Here is a 17698-nt window from a genome sequence, read left to right as displayed (position 1 = left end):
AATCATGGAGATGTTCAGGAAGGTTGAGGTAAATATTCCTCTTATTGATGCCATCAAACAAGTCCCTAGGTATGCTAAATTCCTTAAGGAATTATGTACATCCAAGAAAAAGTTGAAAGGGAATGAAACTGTTAAAGGAGGAGAATATGTTTGTAGTGTTACAGAAAAGACTACCTCAAAAATGTAAGGATCTAGGTGTTTTCACGGTTCCTTGCAAATTAGGTAATCTTCATGTTCCACGAGCTATGCTAGACCTTGAAGCTTCTATCAATGTTTTGCCATATTCCATTTTTAAAACTTTAAATATTGGCATATTGAAGAAGACTAGGGTAATCATTCAATTGGCTGATAGATCTTTAGTACATCCAAAGGTGTTCTAGAAGATGTGTTAGTCCAAGTGAATGAATTAATGTTTCCAACAGATTTTTATGTCCTTGACATGGATGATGACGACTCACCAAATTTGAGTTCAATTCTCCTAGGAAGACCCTTTTTGAAAACAGTCAGGACAAAAATTGATGTTTATGATGGTACATTTTCCATGGAAGTTGATGGGGAGGTGATAAATTTCAATATCTATGATGCTATGAGATATCCAAGTGATATTTCATCTTTGAATTTTGTGGATGTCATTGAACCACTGACAAAGAAGTTTTTTGATTTGTCTAATCTTGATGTGTTAGCTCTCATTTTACACAGGAATCTTCAAAAGGTAAGAGTGGAAAAACTTGCCAATCAATTTACAATTGATAAAGAGATTATGGAGGTTGTGTTTTGCATGGATGAGAAGAAGAAAATGAGGTTTGATGTTCCAAAGCTGAAAATACCAATGTCTAATGAGAAACTTGTTCCTTCTATTGTGCAGGAACCGGAATTGGAGCTCAAAACTTTACCCGAGCATCTCAAGTACGCATATCTTGGAGACAAAGAAACTTTGCCAGTGATCATCTCCACCAAGTTGTCAACAAAAGAAGAGGAAGAGCTTGTCACCACTTTGAAAGAGTATAAGGAAGCTATTGGGTGGACTATAGCCGACATCAAAGGGCTAAGTCCTTCACTTTGCATGCACAAAATCCTTATGGAAGAAGAATACAAGCCTTCCCGAGAAGCTCAAAGGCGTTTGAATCCTCCAATGATGGAGGTAGTGAAGAAAGAAATTTTGAAGTTGTTGAATGTGGGGATGATCTACCCTATATTAGATAGCAAGTGGGTAAGTCCGGTCCAAGTTGTGCCCAAGAAGATAGGTATTACCGTTACAAAGAATAACCAAGGTGAGTTAGTCCCCACCCATGTGCAAAACGGGTGGAAATTTTGTATTGATTATAGAAGACTTAATTCCTCAACCCGGAAAGACCATTTCCCAATTCCCTTCATTGATCAAATATTGGAAACGTTAGTGGGAAAAACACATTATTGTTGCTTGGATGGGTATTCCGGTTTCCATCAAATACCTGTTGCACCCGAGGACCAAGAAAAAACTACTTTCACATGTCCCTTTGGAACATTTGCATATAGGTGAATGCCTTTTGGACTTTGCAATGCTCCAACCACTTTTCTAAGGTGCATGGTAAGTATTTTTTTGGAATATGTTGAGGAAATCATTGAAGTTTTTATGGACGACTTCACAGTTTATGGTAATTCTTTTCATGAGTGTTTGGGTAATTTGAAAAAGATTTTGCAAAGATGTATTGAGACCAATCTTGTTTCGAATTATGAAAAATGTCACTTTATGGTTGACAAAGGTCTCATACTACGTCATATTGTGTCTTCTAAGGGTCTAGAAGTGGACAAAGCAAAAATAGATGTCATAAAATTTTTACCTTATCCCACTTGTGTTCGTGAGGTACGCTCATTTCTTGGTCATGTAGGATTTTATAGAAGGTTTATCAAAGATTTTTCCAAGATATATCTCGTCCCATGTGTGAGCTCCTACAAAAAGATGCAGAATTTGAATTTTCCAAAGAGTGCAAAAAAGCTTTTGATCAGTTGAAAGAGTTGTTGATAACAACACCTATACTTCAATCACCGAATTGGAGTTTGCCTTTTGAAATCATGTGTGATGCCAGCAATCATGCAGTTGGTGCAGTGTTAGGGAAAAGAAAAGATCGTGTTCCTAACGTCATTTACTATGCCTCAAAAACACTTGATAGTGCACAAGTCAACTACTCAACAACTGAGAAAGAATTGTTTTCTATTGTCTTTGCTTTAGATAAATTTCGTCAATACCTGCTAGGTTCTAAAGTCATTGTTTATTCTGATCATGCAACTATTAGGTATCTACTTGCAAAGAAGGATTCGAATCACTCATTCGATGGGTATTACTCTTGCAAGAGTTTGACATTGAAATCAAAGACAAGAGCGGAAAGTCAAATCTTGTAGCTGATCATCTTAGCAGGATTGTTTCTCCCAATTACTCAACTCCCATTCATGATGCATTTCCCGATGAGAACCTATTTTCAGCAAAAGTTGCCTCGTGGTATGCCGATATTGTGAATTACATTGTCACAAATCAATTTCCACCAGATTTGACTCGATGGCAAAAAGAGAAGATCAAGAAAGAAGCCAAGAGGTATGTTTGGGATGAGCCATATTTGTGGAAATATTGTGCTGACCAAATTATTAGACGATGTGTGGATCAATATGAGGTACCTTCTATCTTAACATTTTGTCACTCTTATGCTTGTGGAGGACATTTTGGTCCTCAAAGGACTGCAAGAAAAGTATTAGAGAGTGGATTTTACTGGCCAAGTATTTTACATGACGCTTATGTTTTTTGTGCAAGTTGTGATAAATGTCAAAAAATGGGCTCTTTAAGCTCAAAGAATCAAATGCCCCTAAATCCCATTTTAGTTTGTGAAATTTTCGATGTTTGGGGCATTGATTTTATGGGACCTTTTCCATCATCTTCGGGTTTTATTTATATTCTTTTGGCTGTGGACTATGTTTCCAAGTGAGTGGAAGCAAAGGCTACTCGTAATAACGATTCAAAAGTTGGGATAGATTTCATGAAGGCTAACATTTTTTCCATATTTGGTGTTCCAAAGGCCTTGATTAGTGATCGTGGTACACATTTTTGCAATCGTATGCTCGGGAGTGTTTTGAAGAAATATGGTGTCACTCATAAAGTTTCCACAGCATACCACCCCACAAACAAATGGACAAGCCGAGGTGAGCAATCGACAAATCAATGGCATTTTGGAGAAAACCGTGAATACAACAAGGAAAGATTGGAGTACACGCCTTGATGATGCTTTGTGGGCATACCACACTACATACAAAACTCCAATTGGAATGTCTCTATACCGTATTGTTTTTGTAAAGTCGTGTCGATTACCCGTTGAGTTGGAACATAGGGCCTATTGGGCGATCAAGCAGTTCAACATGGATTTAAGTGAATCGGGAAAGAAGAGGAAGCTGGACATACAAGAACTTGAGGAAAAATGCAATGAAGCATATGAGAATGAGGTTCTTTATAAGGAAAAGACCAAAGCATTCCATGAAAAGATGATTACATGCAAGGTATTTCACAAAGCTCAAAAGGTACTACTTTACCATTCGCATTTTAAATTGATTCCTGGTAAACTAAGGTCTCGTTGGGTGGGACCATTTGTTGTCACAAATGTTTTTGAGCATGGTGCAATAGAAATCACAAGTGAGAAAACCAGGAATATTTTTAAGGTAAATGGTCACCGTTTGAAGCCTTATTATGAAGGATTTCAAGTCAAGAATGAAGTGGTGAAGGAAGTAATGGATCCAAAGTATCAAGATTGACAAATAGTTGGGGTCCAAGTCGAGCCAACGACATTAAAAATGGGCGGCTAACCGGGAGGCAACCCGGGGGTATTTTTGTCATTTTCTTATATTTTCATTGTATTTTCTTTGTTTTCAAACTTTCAAGTTGTTTTTCATGCTAAAAGAGGGTTAAAAATCATTTTCCGGGCAGTAGAGGTTTAGTGGGTTGCAAATTCAAAAAGTGAAAAAATCAATTTTTTAGGCCTTCTCCGAGGTTTACACGGCCGTGTAAACTTATGCCTATAGTTTCCACGGGCCGTGTAAACGACCAGACCAGAGTAGATCAGACGCAACGTTTACACGGCCGTGTAAATGCTACCCTTTAGTTTACACGGGCTGTGTAAACGTAAAAACAGAGTTGGACGATTTTAAGGCTAAATCTCGATTTTTTTTAACTCATTCTTTTCACATAACCTACGATTCTTCTCGTCCCTACTGCCCCCTTTGAAATAACCCTTCAAAATACTCAATCTTCCTCAATTTTGCATCAAAAATCAAGCTCCAATGTATGAACTTCTTCTCTTTTCTTCATCTTCTTTATCTTCCACCTCTGTTCCACCCTTTTCATGGCCGATTTTAGGGTTTTTGAGCAAACCCTAGAATTTTTGAACTTCAAAATCTCGACCTAATGTTTATCATTTCTTGTAGGAAAGCTTGGGGAAAGCTTGGGAAGCATTGGATATCACCCTACCACAATTTTCAAGCACAAATTGGTATAATTGTTCCAAACTCTTACTTTGTGCATTTAGATAGAACCATATTCATTTTTGGGTGATTTTTAGTGAAACTTGCTAGTTCTTGTGCTTCAATTGTCCTAAATTTGTGCAATACTTTGTTGATTCATCTGGGTAATGGCTTCCCGGGGTAAAAGACCTAGAATTGGAACTTCACATAATGAACAAGACCCACATCCCATAGAAAACCCTTATGAATTTGGTCTTATTTTTTAGACCAATCGACAAGAGATCTTGTATGCAAATCTTGTTAGCAGAACAATGGGAGCTCAAAAGTTTGTGGACATCCAAGCCCTCAAGGATTTACATATCTATAATGGTTTCCACAAGCTCTTCAAAAACATTGGATGCGAAGATCTTTTGAATCTACATGCAGTTAGTTATCAAATACCAATGTTGGAACTTTTGTCCTCAATCACCTTTGATTATCAAACCCATATCCTTACTTTCCGTTTGCTCAATCAAACCCATCAATTTCATGCTGACATCCTACGTGATATCATTGGTGCTCCTAAAGCAAGAAGGGATGTATACACAGCAAAGGGCAGAAAAAATGTCATTTTTGAGCAAAACTGTGCAAGTTTTTGGAGAAGCATCTCTTGTGAGTATGAGTATCAGTCAGGCACAGCCAAAGCTTCTAGCATTATTTATCCGGTCATGAAAGTCACCCACCGGATCATTGCTTCTCTCGTATTTCCTCAAGAAGAGATTAGCAAGGCTAATAAGATGGAGTTAGAAGTTTTGTGGTGTATGATTAACAAGCCTGCAGAAGTCCCTCATTTTGGGTGTTGGGTAATTCAGAAAATGCTCAGAAGTGCTACGAGCAATGGTCGGCAGCTACATTATGGAGGCATGGTTTCTATTATTGCTGAGCATCTTGGCCTCCATCTACCCAATAACCCAACAAATATAGTCACAATTCGTACTCGTCTATCAATTGATGTTATGGAAATAATGCATCTTTTGCACCGCCTTCCCACTGGGGATGTTCATTGGACAGTAGATGGGAAAGAGTATCTACGCATTGACAGCAGAAACAATAAGATACTCAATTTAGCCAATGACATTCCATCAACCACTTGGACACTCCAATCCAACTTAGGTGTTGTAGTAGACCATAGTCCTCCACCCTCTCCTCCTCCTGATCCTACTGTTGGTGCCTCTAGCTCATCTCGCCCCATTCCTTTTCCTGAACACAATCTTTACATGGGGGAGTTTGCACGCTTGAACCACCATTACACCAACATACAGCAGGAAGTCGGAGAAATTTATACGGGTGTCGCTGAAATCACTTCTGAATTTTAGGACTACCGTAACTTGCAAGAAGAGCGTTGGGCCCAATAAGAGTTGCTCAAGAGCAGCATAACCGCAACATTCATCACCTGCTGAGCGATATCCATAGAGTTCTTGTGTTCCCCACATAGCAGCAACAACCATCGTCATCCCAACCCTAATGGCCTCCATACTATCCTGTAGATTATCCTTCACAGTTCCCTCCATATCAACCGCCCGGTCCTCAATAGGATGGCTATGCCTCTCTCCAAGCATCGAGGACGATGCTTATTTTAAGCTTGGGGAGGGGCATCCATCAATGCATTATCCCGTTGCATGTAGGTTGCATGTAATTTTGTACATATCGCATTGCATTATTTTTCTTTTCATTTTTTATTTTTCTTTGTCATTTTTAGAAAAAATTTCAAAATCCAAAAAAAAAAATTCTTTCTACTCTATTTTTATTATACTTTTGCATTTTGCATCTTAATTTTTGCATTACTTTAAAAAAAATGATCCAATCTCAAGCAACCAAATCTTCTCAAAATAGTTGAGATGGTAAGTGAGTTGTGTGCCTTGAGATTTAACCTGCTCTTTTTATTGAAAATTTGAAACCAAGTTAATCACACACGAGCACATCTCCCGAAGCTACTTGTGCAAAACATAAAATGAGAACATTGTGAACACTAGAGCATAACAGCAGGTATGAGTCGATTCTTTGGGACATATGACTGGTCTTATGAGTTGTAAGTGCTCAATTGAACTTAAAATTCCAAATTCAAATGTTCATAAAAAGAATGCAAAATCTCAATGTCTCGAGCCTTCCAGCGCTCTTAAAAGTCAATTCTACTCATTCCCTTTTATATACCCTGCTTGGGGACATAGCTTTCAACTATACTTACGGGTCTTTGCATGTTAACCTTTAGTCCCCTGAAAAATGTCTTACAAGTCCTCATGGTAATAGACCATGAGATGTCCCACAATAGAAAAGTCAAAGACGAGAGATAAAGAAATTGGCCAAATAAATTAATAAGAGTGTTATATGTTAACTTAGTTATTTGTATATGTGTTACTTAAAAAAAATAATAAATAAATAAATAAACTATTATTAAGTTAATCTGTGACCTTTGGGATTTGAACAAGTAAACTCTGAGGGGTGTTGTACACCTAATCGCCTAAAGCTAAATTGTTTGGGACTGATTGAGTTGAAAATTCGTTACATGGGTTCCATAGAAAGTCATGAACTTAATAATAGCAAATAAAGCTAATATGTGGCCTTTGAGGTTCAGGCAAGTAAACCCGAGGGATCTCTTTAAATCTAGCATACTAAGGTCATTTGGTTTGGATGTGTTGGTTGGAAGCCCGTTACACGGATTTCAAAGAAAGCCATGAGCTTTATTTTGAAAAAAAATATATAATTAAGAAGTTTGTATATAATTGTGTTTATAGTTTAATTGAATATTGTGTTTAGGAAAAATACTTGGCTGTCAAAAGATTCCCTTGGACTTGGATTTGAACTTATGACATTGGACTGAATGTTAATTACTTTGACTGGTGTAAGTGGTTTGAAGTTTGTAACCAATCTAGATAAATATTAGGGAATTTTTAGAAAAGATTTTTCAGAAAAAGATTGTTGTTGACCAACAAATAGTTGGAATCGGACATTGTGATATTTTATGAAACAAAGATGGTTGAGCATGTTTTGTCACGTATAATTTCACAAGAGTAAGACCATAATTTGCTCCAAGAATTGACTTGATGATATTGAAAGGGAATAAGTGTTGTGATCTTTGATTCTGTTGAGTTGTATTAGGGAGTGGCCAAAGTCTTATTTCTATTATCATATAATATTTTGAGACTAAAGCGAAGTTGACTCAAGGCATGACAGGTACATTCTCAACTATGGTACAAAACAGGGTAATTGGGTTGGATCTTTTCATGTTTGTTTTGATTTCATGCATTAAGTTTCAAATAGTTTTAACTTTAATGTTCTTTTCTTTTATTCTATTTTATTTTCTCCCGTTTAAATCTTCTTGTTCTTTCTTGAGGAAAAGAAAGGTTAAAGCTTGGGGAGATTTATTAGGTGCATTTCATGCATTCATTTTGTAGTTTTAGTTCATAAAAGTGCATTGCATTTAAGTTTAAACTCATGCATTTTGCATATTTTTCGGGATTTTTCATGATGCAATTCCATTCACACACTTTTATGATATTTCAAGGACTTTTGAAGGTTGGATCTTGATGGAGGAAGTTAAAAGGAGTTGGAGACAAAGTTTTAGAAGTTTTGGAGCATTGAAGAGAGTGAATGAAGAAATAAAGAATTTGGCTTCACAGGTATTTACACGGCCGTGTAAATGATAGCTTATAATTTACACGGGCCATGTAAACACATATACAAGAGCATTCTACTTCGAAGGCCTGGAAGGATTGAGCATTCTACTTTTCTTGTTTACACGGTCGTGTAAATGGCACCCTTTAATTTACACGGGCCGTGTAAACGTCTCGACAGTTTTTAAAGTAGTTTTACTCTTATATAATTCAGACAATCGTTTTTTTTTTTGGAAGTTAAGTCGGCTTTTGGGCTGAGAGAAGGAGATTTTCAGAGCTTTTGGAAGTAGATTGACACTTGGAAACACTTTAGTTTCCTTTTTGTAAGTCAATTTGAAGTTTAAACTTGTTTGATTAGTAGTTTAACCTAAACATGTGTGGTTGATTTCATTATCATTTCCAAGTCTGAATTCTTACGTATGTGTTGTTAGGTTGTAACTTGAACTTGATTTGTGTTTAACATCTAGTAATCTTTGATTTAATCTTAATCATGTGTTTAGTTTATTCTCTTTTTCACTTGATCAATGAATTAGGGTTTTTATCAGTCTAGTTAATCAAATTGTAAAATTCGTATATGTTTTATGATTTGTTGTTAGTAACATGCACTTTATTGATTGTAATTAAATCAACATGAGTGTAATCAAAGATTAAATGTTCATAATCCCAAGCTTATGAGAAATATTGAATATTGTTGGTAATTGTTGCAAGAACTTAAAGTCATTTAATGATTTAATGAAAGAGCTTATTTGAATTAAATCAATTAAATGAAGTTTTATTTGAAGAACATGTTTTGAATAAAACATTTTTTTGTCAAATTGGATATTAGATTTTATTAGTATCTAAATTACCAACCAAGATAGAACATAATCATATTCATTTTGCATCTTTCAACATAATACATGTATAAGAATCAGAATCGGAAATGTATTTGTTGAATCAAAACAGTTACCCTCTTGAACTTCAGCTACCACAGCCTCCAAGCCACCGTAGTCAAGCAGTCTCTTTGTCAATAATCATCCGAAGTCTTCAGCACCATAGTCTCTATCTTTACCTAGATTATTTTGTCTTTATTGTAAAACACTCTATTGTCCATTATGCCTTGCATGGCTACTCTTAGAGTTTTAAATCTGTTATCTTTTGAGTCCCTATAAATAGAGCTCACTCTCATGTATTAAGAACACAGTGAACATCGCATCCATTTCTAATACACATCTCAAAGTTCTCATTCTATCTTACTTATCCAATCTTCTTACTCTCATAATCAGTCGTCATATCTCTTCAGAGAAAGTCTCTTTTGACTTAATCACTAAGTTTGATCTCACTTATTAACTTGGTTTGAATGCATTCCTCGTTATGAATCTTTTTATGTGTATACTAACTCTCTAACTTCTAACTCTTAATATTATTATTGAGCTTTTGATCCTTCAAGATTAACTATTCCGCTATATACTTGTTCTAACGTTTGTTCAAGTGTGTCTCAAAGTTTTTCTCTCAACATTATTTCTTTTACTAAATTCTATTAACAATCTTGTTTATTTATGAGGTTTAAATCTAGTTCAAACAAAATCCCCCATTTTAATATTATTTGTATTATGTGTGAAAATATGGCAAGATAAGAAGTCCTATATTCCTGTGGACCGACTCTGATTACTCTATACTATCTTTAGTATAAGAAATAGCAGTTACTTGAGCTTTATTAATATTATTTTATCCCATTATTTGTTGGTTTGACAGCCTAACAATACGTCGGTACGCGCAGCGTACAAGCCCTTCAGCAGTACGCACAGCGTACATAGAGGTACGCCACATACACTCACTCAGTGGACTTTTCTTATTGGGCCTTGGTTTGGGCCAAGTCTTGGACATAGTAGTAATGGGTTGTGATGGGCCTTTAAAAGTCAGTTAAGGGACCAAGGATTAGTGGGCTTGGAATGAAAGCCCATTTTAAGAGTTGGGTCCAATTTAGAAATTGGGCCATTTGGGGACTTAATGGGCCCTAGTGAGGAATAGAAAGGATTGGGCCTAGGTCAAGGCCCAAAATAGATCAGAGTGGTAAAATAGTCATTTTACCCATGGGAGAGTCATCAGTTTTTTACTAAATGTTTATTTGGTCATTATAGTCGGGGAGTAGTTGGAGCAGCAGACGGTCTCACCTTTGCGCGAATTTTTCAACAGTCAGTTTGAGAGGTGAGTTTTCCTTCAGTAGGAACGAGTCTAAGGCACCAATGCTGGCCCGTTTAAGTAGTTATGGTATGTATGGGCGAGCATGATGTCGGGGTTAGCCCGATACAGTTTATATGTTTCCGGACTTTGGTCAGATGTCGGGGCGGTCCCGAGAAGTAGTTATGTATGCTTGATGTCTTTGTGATTCATGCATGTTACTTGTTATGTGTTATGTGTTTCGGGCTTCATCTGATGTCGGGGCAAGCCGATGTATGCCAGTTTATATGTTGTATGGTATATGTAATGGGCATCGGCCCGATGTTGGGCAAGCCCGATGCAGTTTATGTGATTATGTTATATGCTTATTTTATGTTGTGAATATGTAGGGGTAATCTCTATGTCGGTGCAACCCCGATGCTGGGGTGAGCCCTATGCTCGATGCGGTCGTATGCCGAGGTGAGCCCGATGCCAGATAGGAGTCCGATGTCAGGTAAGCCAATGTCGGGATTCGTCCCAATGCTGTTGGGAGTAGTCCTAGAGTTATGTGATTTGTTATATGTATATGTATGGTATGTGGTAACTTAGGGGGAGCTAACTAAGCTTCGTGCTTATAGTTTCAGTTTTTGTTTCGGGTACTTCCGGTTGCAAGGGGAAAAGCTCGGGGTGATCTCATGGCACACACCACAGGATTGTTTAGACTCTGATATTTCATCATTTGTTTTTGATATAGTATTTTATGATATTTTGAGACATATGAGAATTGGTTTTCTTATCAATTATGGATGATTATAGTTTTTATAATATTTTTCAAACGAAATTTGGGCCGTATTTTTGGGATGTTGCAAGTTGTTAGCCGAGCTTGGTTTGAGGGATTCGGACATACCTTTGGGTGTGACTGAACTCAAACTAAGGAAATGCTATAAAGATTTTCAATAAGAGTTTTTGGAATGGTAAATAAATTTTAAAAAAAAGTGTTCTTAAAAGAGAAAAGGGTGTGGTGCATACAATCAATCGAGCTCAAGTAAGTACTCCCAAATTACCCATACAAGTTTATGTTATGTTATGATTATCAGCTTTATTAGAACAAAATGCTAGATTAGGACTAAGGATTTAAGAAGGATGCCTTATGTGCTTGTTGTATGTGTATCATCTCTATGAATTGCATGATAGTACATATTAGATAGTATGATAGCCAAAGTAGTATGTGCTTGATTATGTGTACTCAATGCCCGAATGCTGCTTGTTTTGGCCTTTTAGGAGTTCTAGCTATCTTTTACTAACTAGTAAATGAAAATGTTAAGTTACATATTGCAAGGACTAAATAATTTCAGAAGGTTAGTTTTAGCCTTACTTCGCAGCTCTTATTTGAGTCTAACCGTTGTAGGGTAGACCCTCTCATTCGAAGAATTATCTAGTCTGAGTGATATGTAATAGTATTCACGAGCTAATTAGGGGAAGATAGAAGGGATTTCTTATTGTAACATCTAGTTTCGGATTATCCATGATTAAGGTTCATGGGCCACGAGCAGGGGGCTAGGAGGTCTCGGGTTGAGGCGAGTTGCTAGAAACGTAGGGCATCTCATTAGCTTTCCGTAGGTATGAGGATTTTTAGAATTCGAGTCATTTCGAAGATGCTATGGAAGTTTGGAGAGTTGGCAAGATAAGTCCCTAAAGTTGAGAATTTTGGCAGCGAAGTACGCTGGGCGTACGTATGCGTACTCAGAGCGTACTGATGTGCATGTTCTTTAAGCAAGAGCCACCAAGTACGTCGGGCATACCAGGGGGGGTACGTTGGGCGTACTAGGCAGAGAAGGAAACCCTAATTAAGTGAAGTGTCCCTATATAAAGAAAGAGATGGTCTCATTTCTGGCCACCTTCCTTAGTTAATAAACCCTCTCAAACCCTAATATCCGTTCTTTAGCTTGTGTGTGGCCATGATGAGCTTGTTTGTATTCTTGTGGGCTTTTGGGAGTTAAGAAGGAGAATGGAAGGGAGTGAAGTTGAAGAACAGGCTGCGGATCTGAGCTTTCTTGGGGCTAGAGCACCATTTGAAGGTATAAAGCTCCAAGCTTTCCCACACTTTTTGTTTTGTTCATATTAGGGTCCATTTTAGGTTTTTTGGTCCCAAGCTTGAGGCTTTATGAGTTGATGCACTCCAGAGCTTAATAACTTGTCCTTTTAAGTGTTTCTACTGGTGAAGAACCATAAACATAAGGCCTTGATCGTGTGAATCTACCCATGCATGAGTTATGAGCATTTTGGGTTAAGAACGTAAGAGTTTTTATGTGTTGTGACCTTATCAGCCATGCAAAGGCTTAAAGTTGTTAACTTTATGGAGTAAGAGATCTTAGGAAGTCTAGATCCAAGAGTTGGGTTAAGGTCTTAATAGGTTAAGACCAAGAAAATGGATTAAGCAAGACTGAAGGTACGCGCCGCGTAATTCCTATACGCCCCGCGTACTGGGTTGAGGTCCCCGATCAGTTTCTTGAGTGCTTGGGTACGCTGAGCGCACTAGGGGGTACCCCCCCCCCCCCCCCCGTGTAACTCCTTCTAGGGGTTTTTGGGCTAAGCATTGTGTTGGGCCTTGAGTGTTGGGCCCGGAGTTTGGACTTCATGTAACAGAGTCTTGGACTAGAGAAGTGTATGTATGTGACACTACTAGAAAAACAGCCTTTTACGACGCTCATTGCGCGTCGTAAAAGGCTCAGACGACGCGCAAATGCGCGTCAAGGAAGGCCCTGTCATAAAGAGAGACGACGCGCTTTTGCGCGTCGTCTATAGACGACGCGCTTTTACGACGCTCATTTACGACGCGCAATTACGACGCGCGTTTACGACACGCAATGCGTATCAAGGAAGGCCCTGTCATAAAGGAAGACGACACGCGTTTGCGTGTCGTAACCTTACGACGCGCATGTTAATGACACGCAATGCGTATCAAGAAAGCCCCTGTCAAGAAAGGCCATGTCATAAATGAAGATGACACACATTTTTGCGTATCGTAAATTTAAATGTTTAAAAAAATAAATTTATATATTTATTAATTTTTAAATTAAATTTGCATTTAATTTCTCATAATAGAAATAAAACACCATATACAAAAAATACAATCCATTGCACAAAAATTAATGTCATACAAGATACAAAATAAAATACAATAAATAAGTAAGATAATTCATTGCATAAAATGTCAAATACAAATAATCATCGGTAACTATATAACCTAATACTACATTGCTATTAAGGGACATCATCATAACTCACTGAAGGTCTTGGAACAATGTTCTCATCATTAACTCTTACACCAACCTTGCTTTAGTAGATGACTTTCACACAATCAATATTGAAATAGATGTTTCCCGGGCCACCATAGCTGCCCGAACTTTCCGAGTTCAAACTTCCATTATTTGCTTCATCTCTGCTAACCTCTTTCTGCTTCAAGAACACAAAAGAAAATGAAACCATGAGAATATCACATGAAATTTAATTCCCTCATAAAATGATATTAGGATTAAGGGAGTTGAAGGTACTTGTATTCTTCGAGGAAACAACTATCATCAAGATCATCTTCTAAATCTTTGAGTTCTTCTGTCTTATATATATATATATATATATATATATATATATATATATATATATATATATATATATTCACCAGTGGCAATGGAAGAACCGCAAGAATGTCATGACTTTGCATCTTTCATATACTTTACATCATAAAAGTCACATGGGAATAACCTCATAATTTGTTTATTTCATATACTTTGCATCATAATTTGTATCTTTCACCAGCATCCATTGACCTGTTACAATCTTCTTGTTTACTTTCTGTCGCAAAGGAAAATCTAGGCTTTTGTGGTACCTGTATGATATTAATACACAACTTTTTTAATTACATTATTTTTATATTTATAATTATTTTTTTTAATCCAAATATAAAAATTTAAGATATAATGTGCTTTCAACCTTTAAGTTGTTGCAATATGATGAAGTTAATGGAACTGCAACAGTGTTTTGTGCAGCTCTCTCTATTGTCTTCAAGTGAAATTCCTGGTAAAAAAGATAAAATATAATATTGCCACAAAAATTAATAAATATAAATTAAATATTGGAAGATTAATTATGAGCATACTTGAAATTCTGGTAACTGAGGAGTGCTTCTTTTCTTTTGTAATAATAAAGGTGTCTCAAAAATCTACATGTGATAAATTAAATATATAAAAATATAACCTTAAAGTATACAAACTTTTTTTAAAATCTTTTTGTTTTGTGAAATATCAATGAAAACAATGTATACAATAGCATGTTGTTAGTATGATGCTTAAATTCATAGTACACTTCAACGACATTATTTTAAGAGTAAATTACATTTTTGGTCCCTGAGTATAGCTGATTTTTTCAGTTTCGGTCCCAAAAAATTTTCCTTGCAATTTTGATCCTTATTTCAGGTTTTATAACGCTTCTGGTCCCTATTCCAAGTAAAATGACTATCTTTTTCAGACCAAAATAGACATTTTATTTGGACTATAGACCAAAAAATGTTACAAGCACCTCAGTTGAGGACCAAAATTGCAAAAATAAGCTATTCTCAGGGACCAAAATTGTAATTTACTCTAACCTTAAAGATACTATTAAGTTAGTTATGCACAAAATAAAATACTAACTTTTCTATTGAGTGGAAGGGCTCTAAACCCATGAGCTCTTGAAGCCACATTCTCATTTCCAGTATTGCCCTTTTGTGTGACACCAAAAGATATTCAATTACATGTTAGTAAACAAAAAAATATAAAAATGCAAAATTCGATAAAATAATAGTGATATGTGGATTTATAATAACCTTATCCTTTGTGACCTTTGTGCCCTTTGACTTGTTGCAAGATCAGGTGGTCTAGGAACAATAATATGCTAAACTTACTATCCATGCCACCTTCCTATATAACCATAAAAATAAAAATATAATTAAAAACTAAAAAAAGAAAACGTCTAAAAAATCATTCACAAGATCAAATGGACCACATATAATCTGTATGTTACCTTTTTTGGTGCCTTGTGGATAAAATTAGCTTGTTGCTTTGTGTTAGTGACCTGAGATGTAAATTATAGGCATCAAGTATTTATCCTTTAATATAATAAGTGTGCAGAAATGTTTCATTACAATGATAAAAGGGTATTTATGACCTTACACAAGAGGCCTCCCTCGAGCTTTTGTCTTTTGGCTGCTTGACCTTCTACATTAATAGAATTGTTACCCGATTTTTGAACTCTAACACACAATGTTATAAAGTTTTTTCAAATTTATGGTTTATAAAACAATAATACATTATCCTGTTTAATTCTTTTTCCATTCCTATCTGCTTTTAACAGTAATTAAGAAGCATAATCACAAGAATAATTTCAATTTCAGCAGTATAATTAATACCTGGGATAATCCATTAAATGTTCTTGATTTTGTTTAGCTAATTGACTTGCAATAGGTTTCATTAAAGTTGAAGATCTAGGAAAACTTGGTTTCATACTTGATTTTGTCTTTGATTTATAATTATCAGTTCTTTTAGGCTGTTGCTTCTGGAAGTTTGGTAGCCTCCTCTAATTTGTCTTCTTTGAACAAAGAGTTTTCATCCATTCTTCTTCTATCATCTGCATTTATTCTCTCTTCTACTGTCATATCACTACGAGCTTTTCCTTATCAAAACATCCCTATTTATTAGACAAATAAAAATGACAACATTAACCCCATAATGATTTCAAATTCTTGGTGGGGCAAATCAAATGTTAGAAAAACCCTTTTATCTTAGAAGCTTTTATCGAAAAAAAAAAAAAAAAAGCTCTGAAAAAAAAAACTTTTGCGATTTGTAAGTTTGCCATGAAAACCATTTTGAAAATTTCTTTTTAACTATTCTATATTAAGATAAATTATAGAAAGGAAAAAAAACTTATATTTTGGACATTTTTACAGAAAAAGCTTGTAAAAATGTATAAAAATAAGGGCTTTTTTGATTTCATGTAGCACAGCTGCTACTCCTCTGCTTACTTCCATCAAGCAAACAACATGTTTGGTAGCCACTTTCATATAATTTCTTGTGGGTGTGTGTGTGTGTGTTTCTTTATCCTAATGGTGATAGTTTTCTCCCCAATAAATATTTGCTGCCACTTTCATTGTGGATATGGCTAAGATTAGTGAGAAAATAACACAACTGAGATAGTTTTATGGATCTTATCTGACCACAATCTTTACAGGAAAGTCTCTTGTTCCTGTGCATAAAACCACCATCAAGTTCAAGACTCCATTACTCCCCTTTCCAAGAACTCAAGTGTTCCATCGTTATTGCAGATCAATCATGAAGACAGATACAACATTACCTATCATAGTCAAGGAAATTCACTCCATGATCTTGGAGATACTCTCGAGGCAGAAAACGATGATGTAACTCAAGAAAACAGATTACTCCCAGCAATGAATAAAATATTTACCAAAGTAATTAATGGGAGTTTTATACAAAGGTATATTACTTTAAAAAAATATTTACCAAACTATTGTGTTTTGAAACTTAATTACCAAAAGGTTGTAAATTGAAGTTTTTATGCGGTGTATTATTTTCTCTTTTCTAATTTTAAATTAACTTCTTTTGTTTTAATTAGCTTCTAACTTCATCCCTATCACCATCATATAATGTCGAATACCATTAACTTTTATCAGGCAGCCATCTTTCTTCGTCTACAAAAAGTAAACAAAAAAACTCAAATCTACAATAAGCGAAAATTAAACCTAAAGTTTCAAATAAATATTTACCCCAAAAACAAATTCAACCTGAAGCTGCTAAACCAAATATAACGGGGTTGATCACTGATTGTATCAGAGACGAACTAGAAGGGGAAATGGGTCCGGTGAGATCAAGGGAGTTGAGCACTATTCGATTAGAATATGAACAAACACAGGGCAAAGATCAAATAAACTTTCTTCCAGATAAACTTTCTTTATTTAATATATTTTGACCAATTTTGAAAAGATGTGTAATACTTCCAGGAAGAGGATCAGATAAACTTTCTTCCAGATCATCAACAGGATACCCATTTTGAAAAGATGAATATTCTTTATATAATATATTTTGACCAATCTTGCTTCCAATTTGCTCCAAGTAACCTAATAATTTGCATCATATGGTATGGATCCATTATAAGTTAACACAAAAAATGAAAAAAAAAAGACAGAAATACCCCTCTCCATACCTGCAACAGATGGTGCTGCTTCTTTTGCTTCAAAAGCTTCACAGACTTTAGATATATCTATTATTGCATCACTCATATACGGGCGAAGAATATTCGACTCCACAAGATCAAGAAACGTGTTGTGAACCTGAATAATTTTGGTTTAGTTCATTTAATGTTTCAGTCAGAAAGATTTTATAAAA

General features: G+C 35.8%; 2 protein-coding genes across 2 annotated transcripts; both read left to right on the top strand.

Annotated features, from left to right (window-relative positions):
- The first annotated feature begins 439 nt into the window (after positions 1-439).
- On the top strand, positions 440-1519 carry LOC145060290 (uncharacterized). The gene has a single exon (XM_079007983.1). The coding sequence runs from the start codon at positions 440-442 to the stop codon at positions 1517-1519; it is 1080 nt and encodes a 359-aa protein (XP_078864109.1).
- A 1589-nt stretch (positions 1520-3108) lies between these two features.
- LOC145060289 (uncharacterized) lies at positions 3109-3771 on the top strand. Its single transcript, XM_079007981.1, has one exon. The coding sequence runs from the start codon at positions 3109-3111 to the stop codon at positions 3769-3771; it is 663 nt and encodes a 220-aa protein (XP_078864107.1).
- Positions 3772-17698: the final 13927 nt, after the last annotated feature.

Source organism: Lactuca serriola, chromosome 6 (genome assembly GCF_051521515.1).
Source record: "Lactuca serriola cultivar US96UC23 chromosome 6, Lser_US96UC23_V15, whole genome shotgun sequence".
Taxonomy (NCBI): domain Eukaryota; kingdom Viridiplantae; phylum Streptophyta; class Magnoliopsida; order Asterales; family Asteraceae; genus Lactuca; species Lactuca serriola.
The sequence above is the reverse complement of the archived record's forward strand: the minus strand, read 5'-3'. Positions and strand labels throughout refer to the sequence as shown.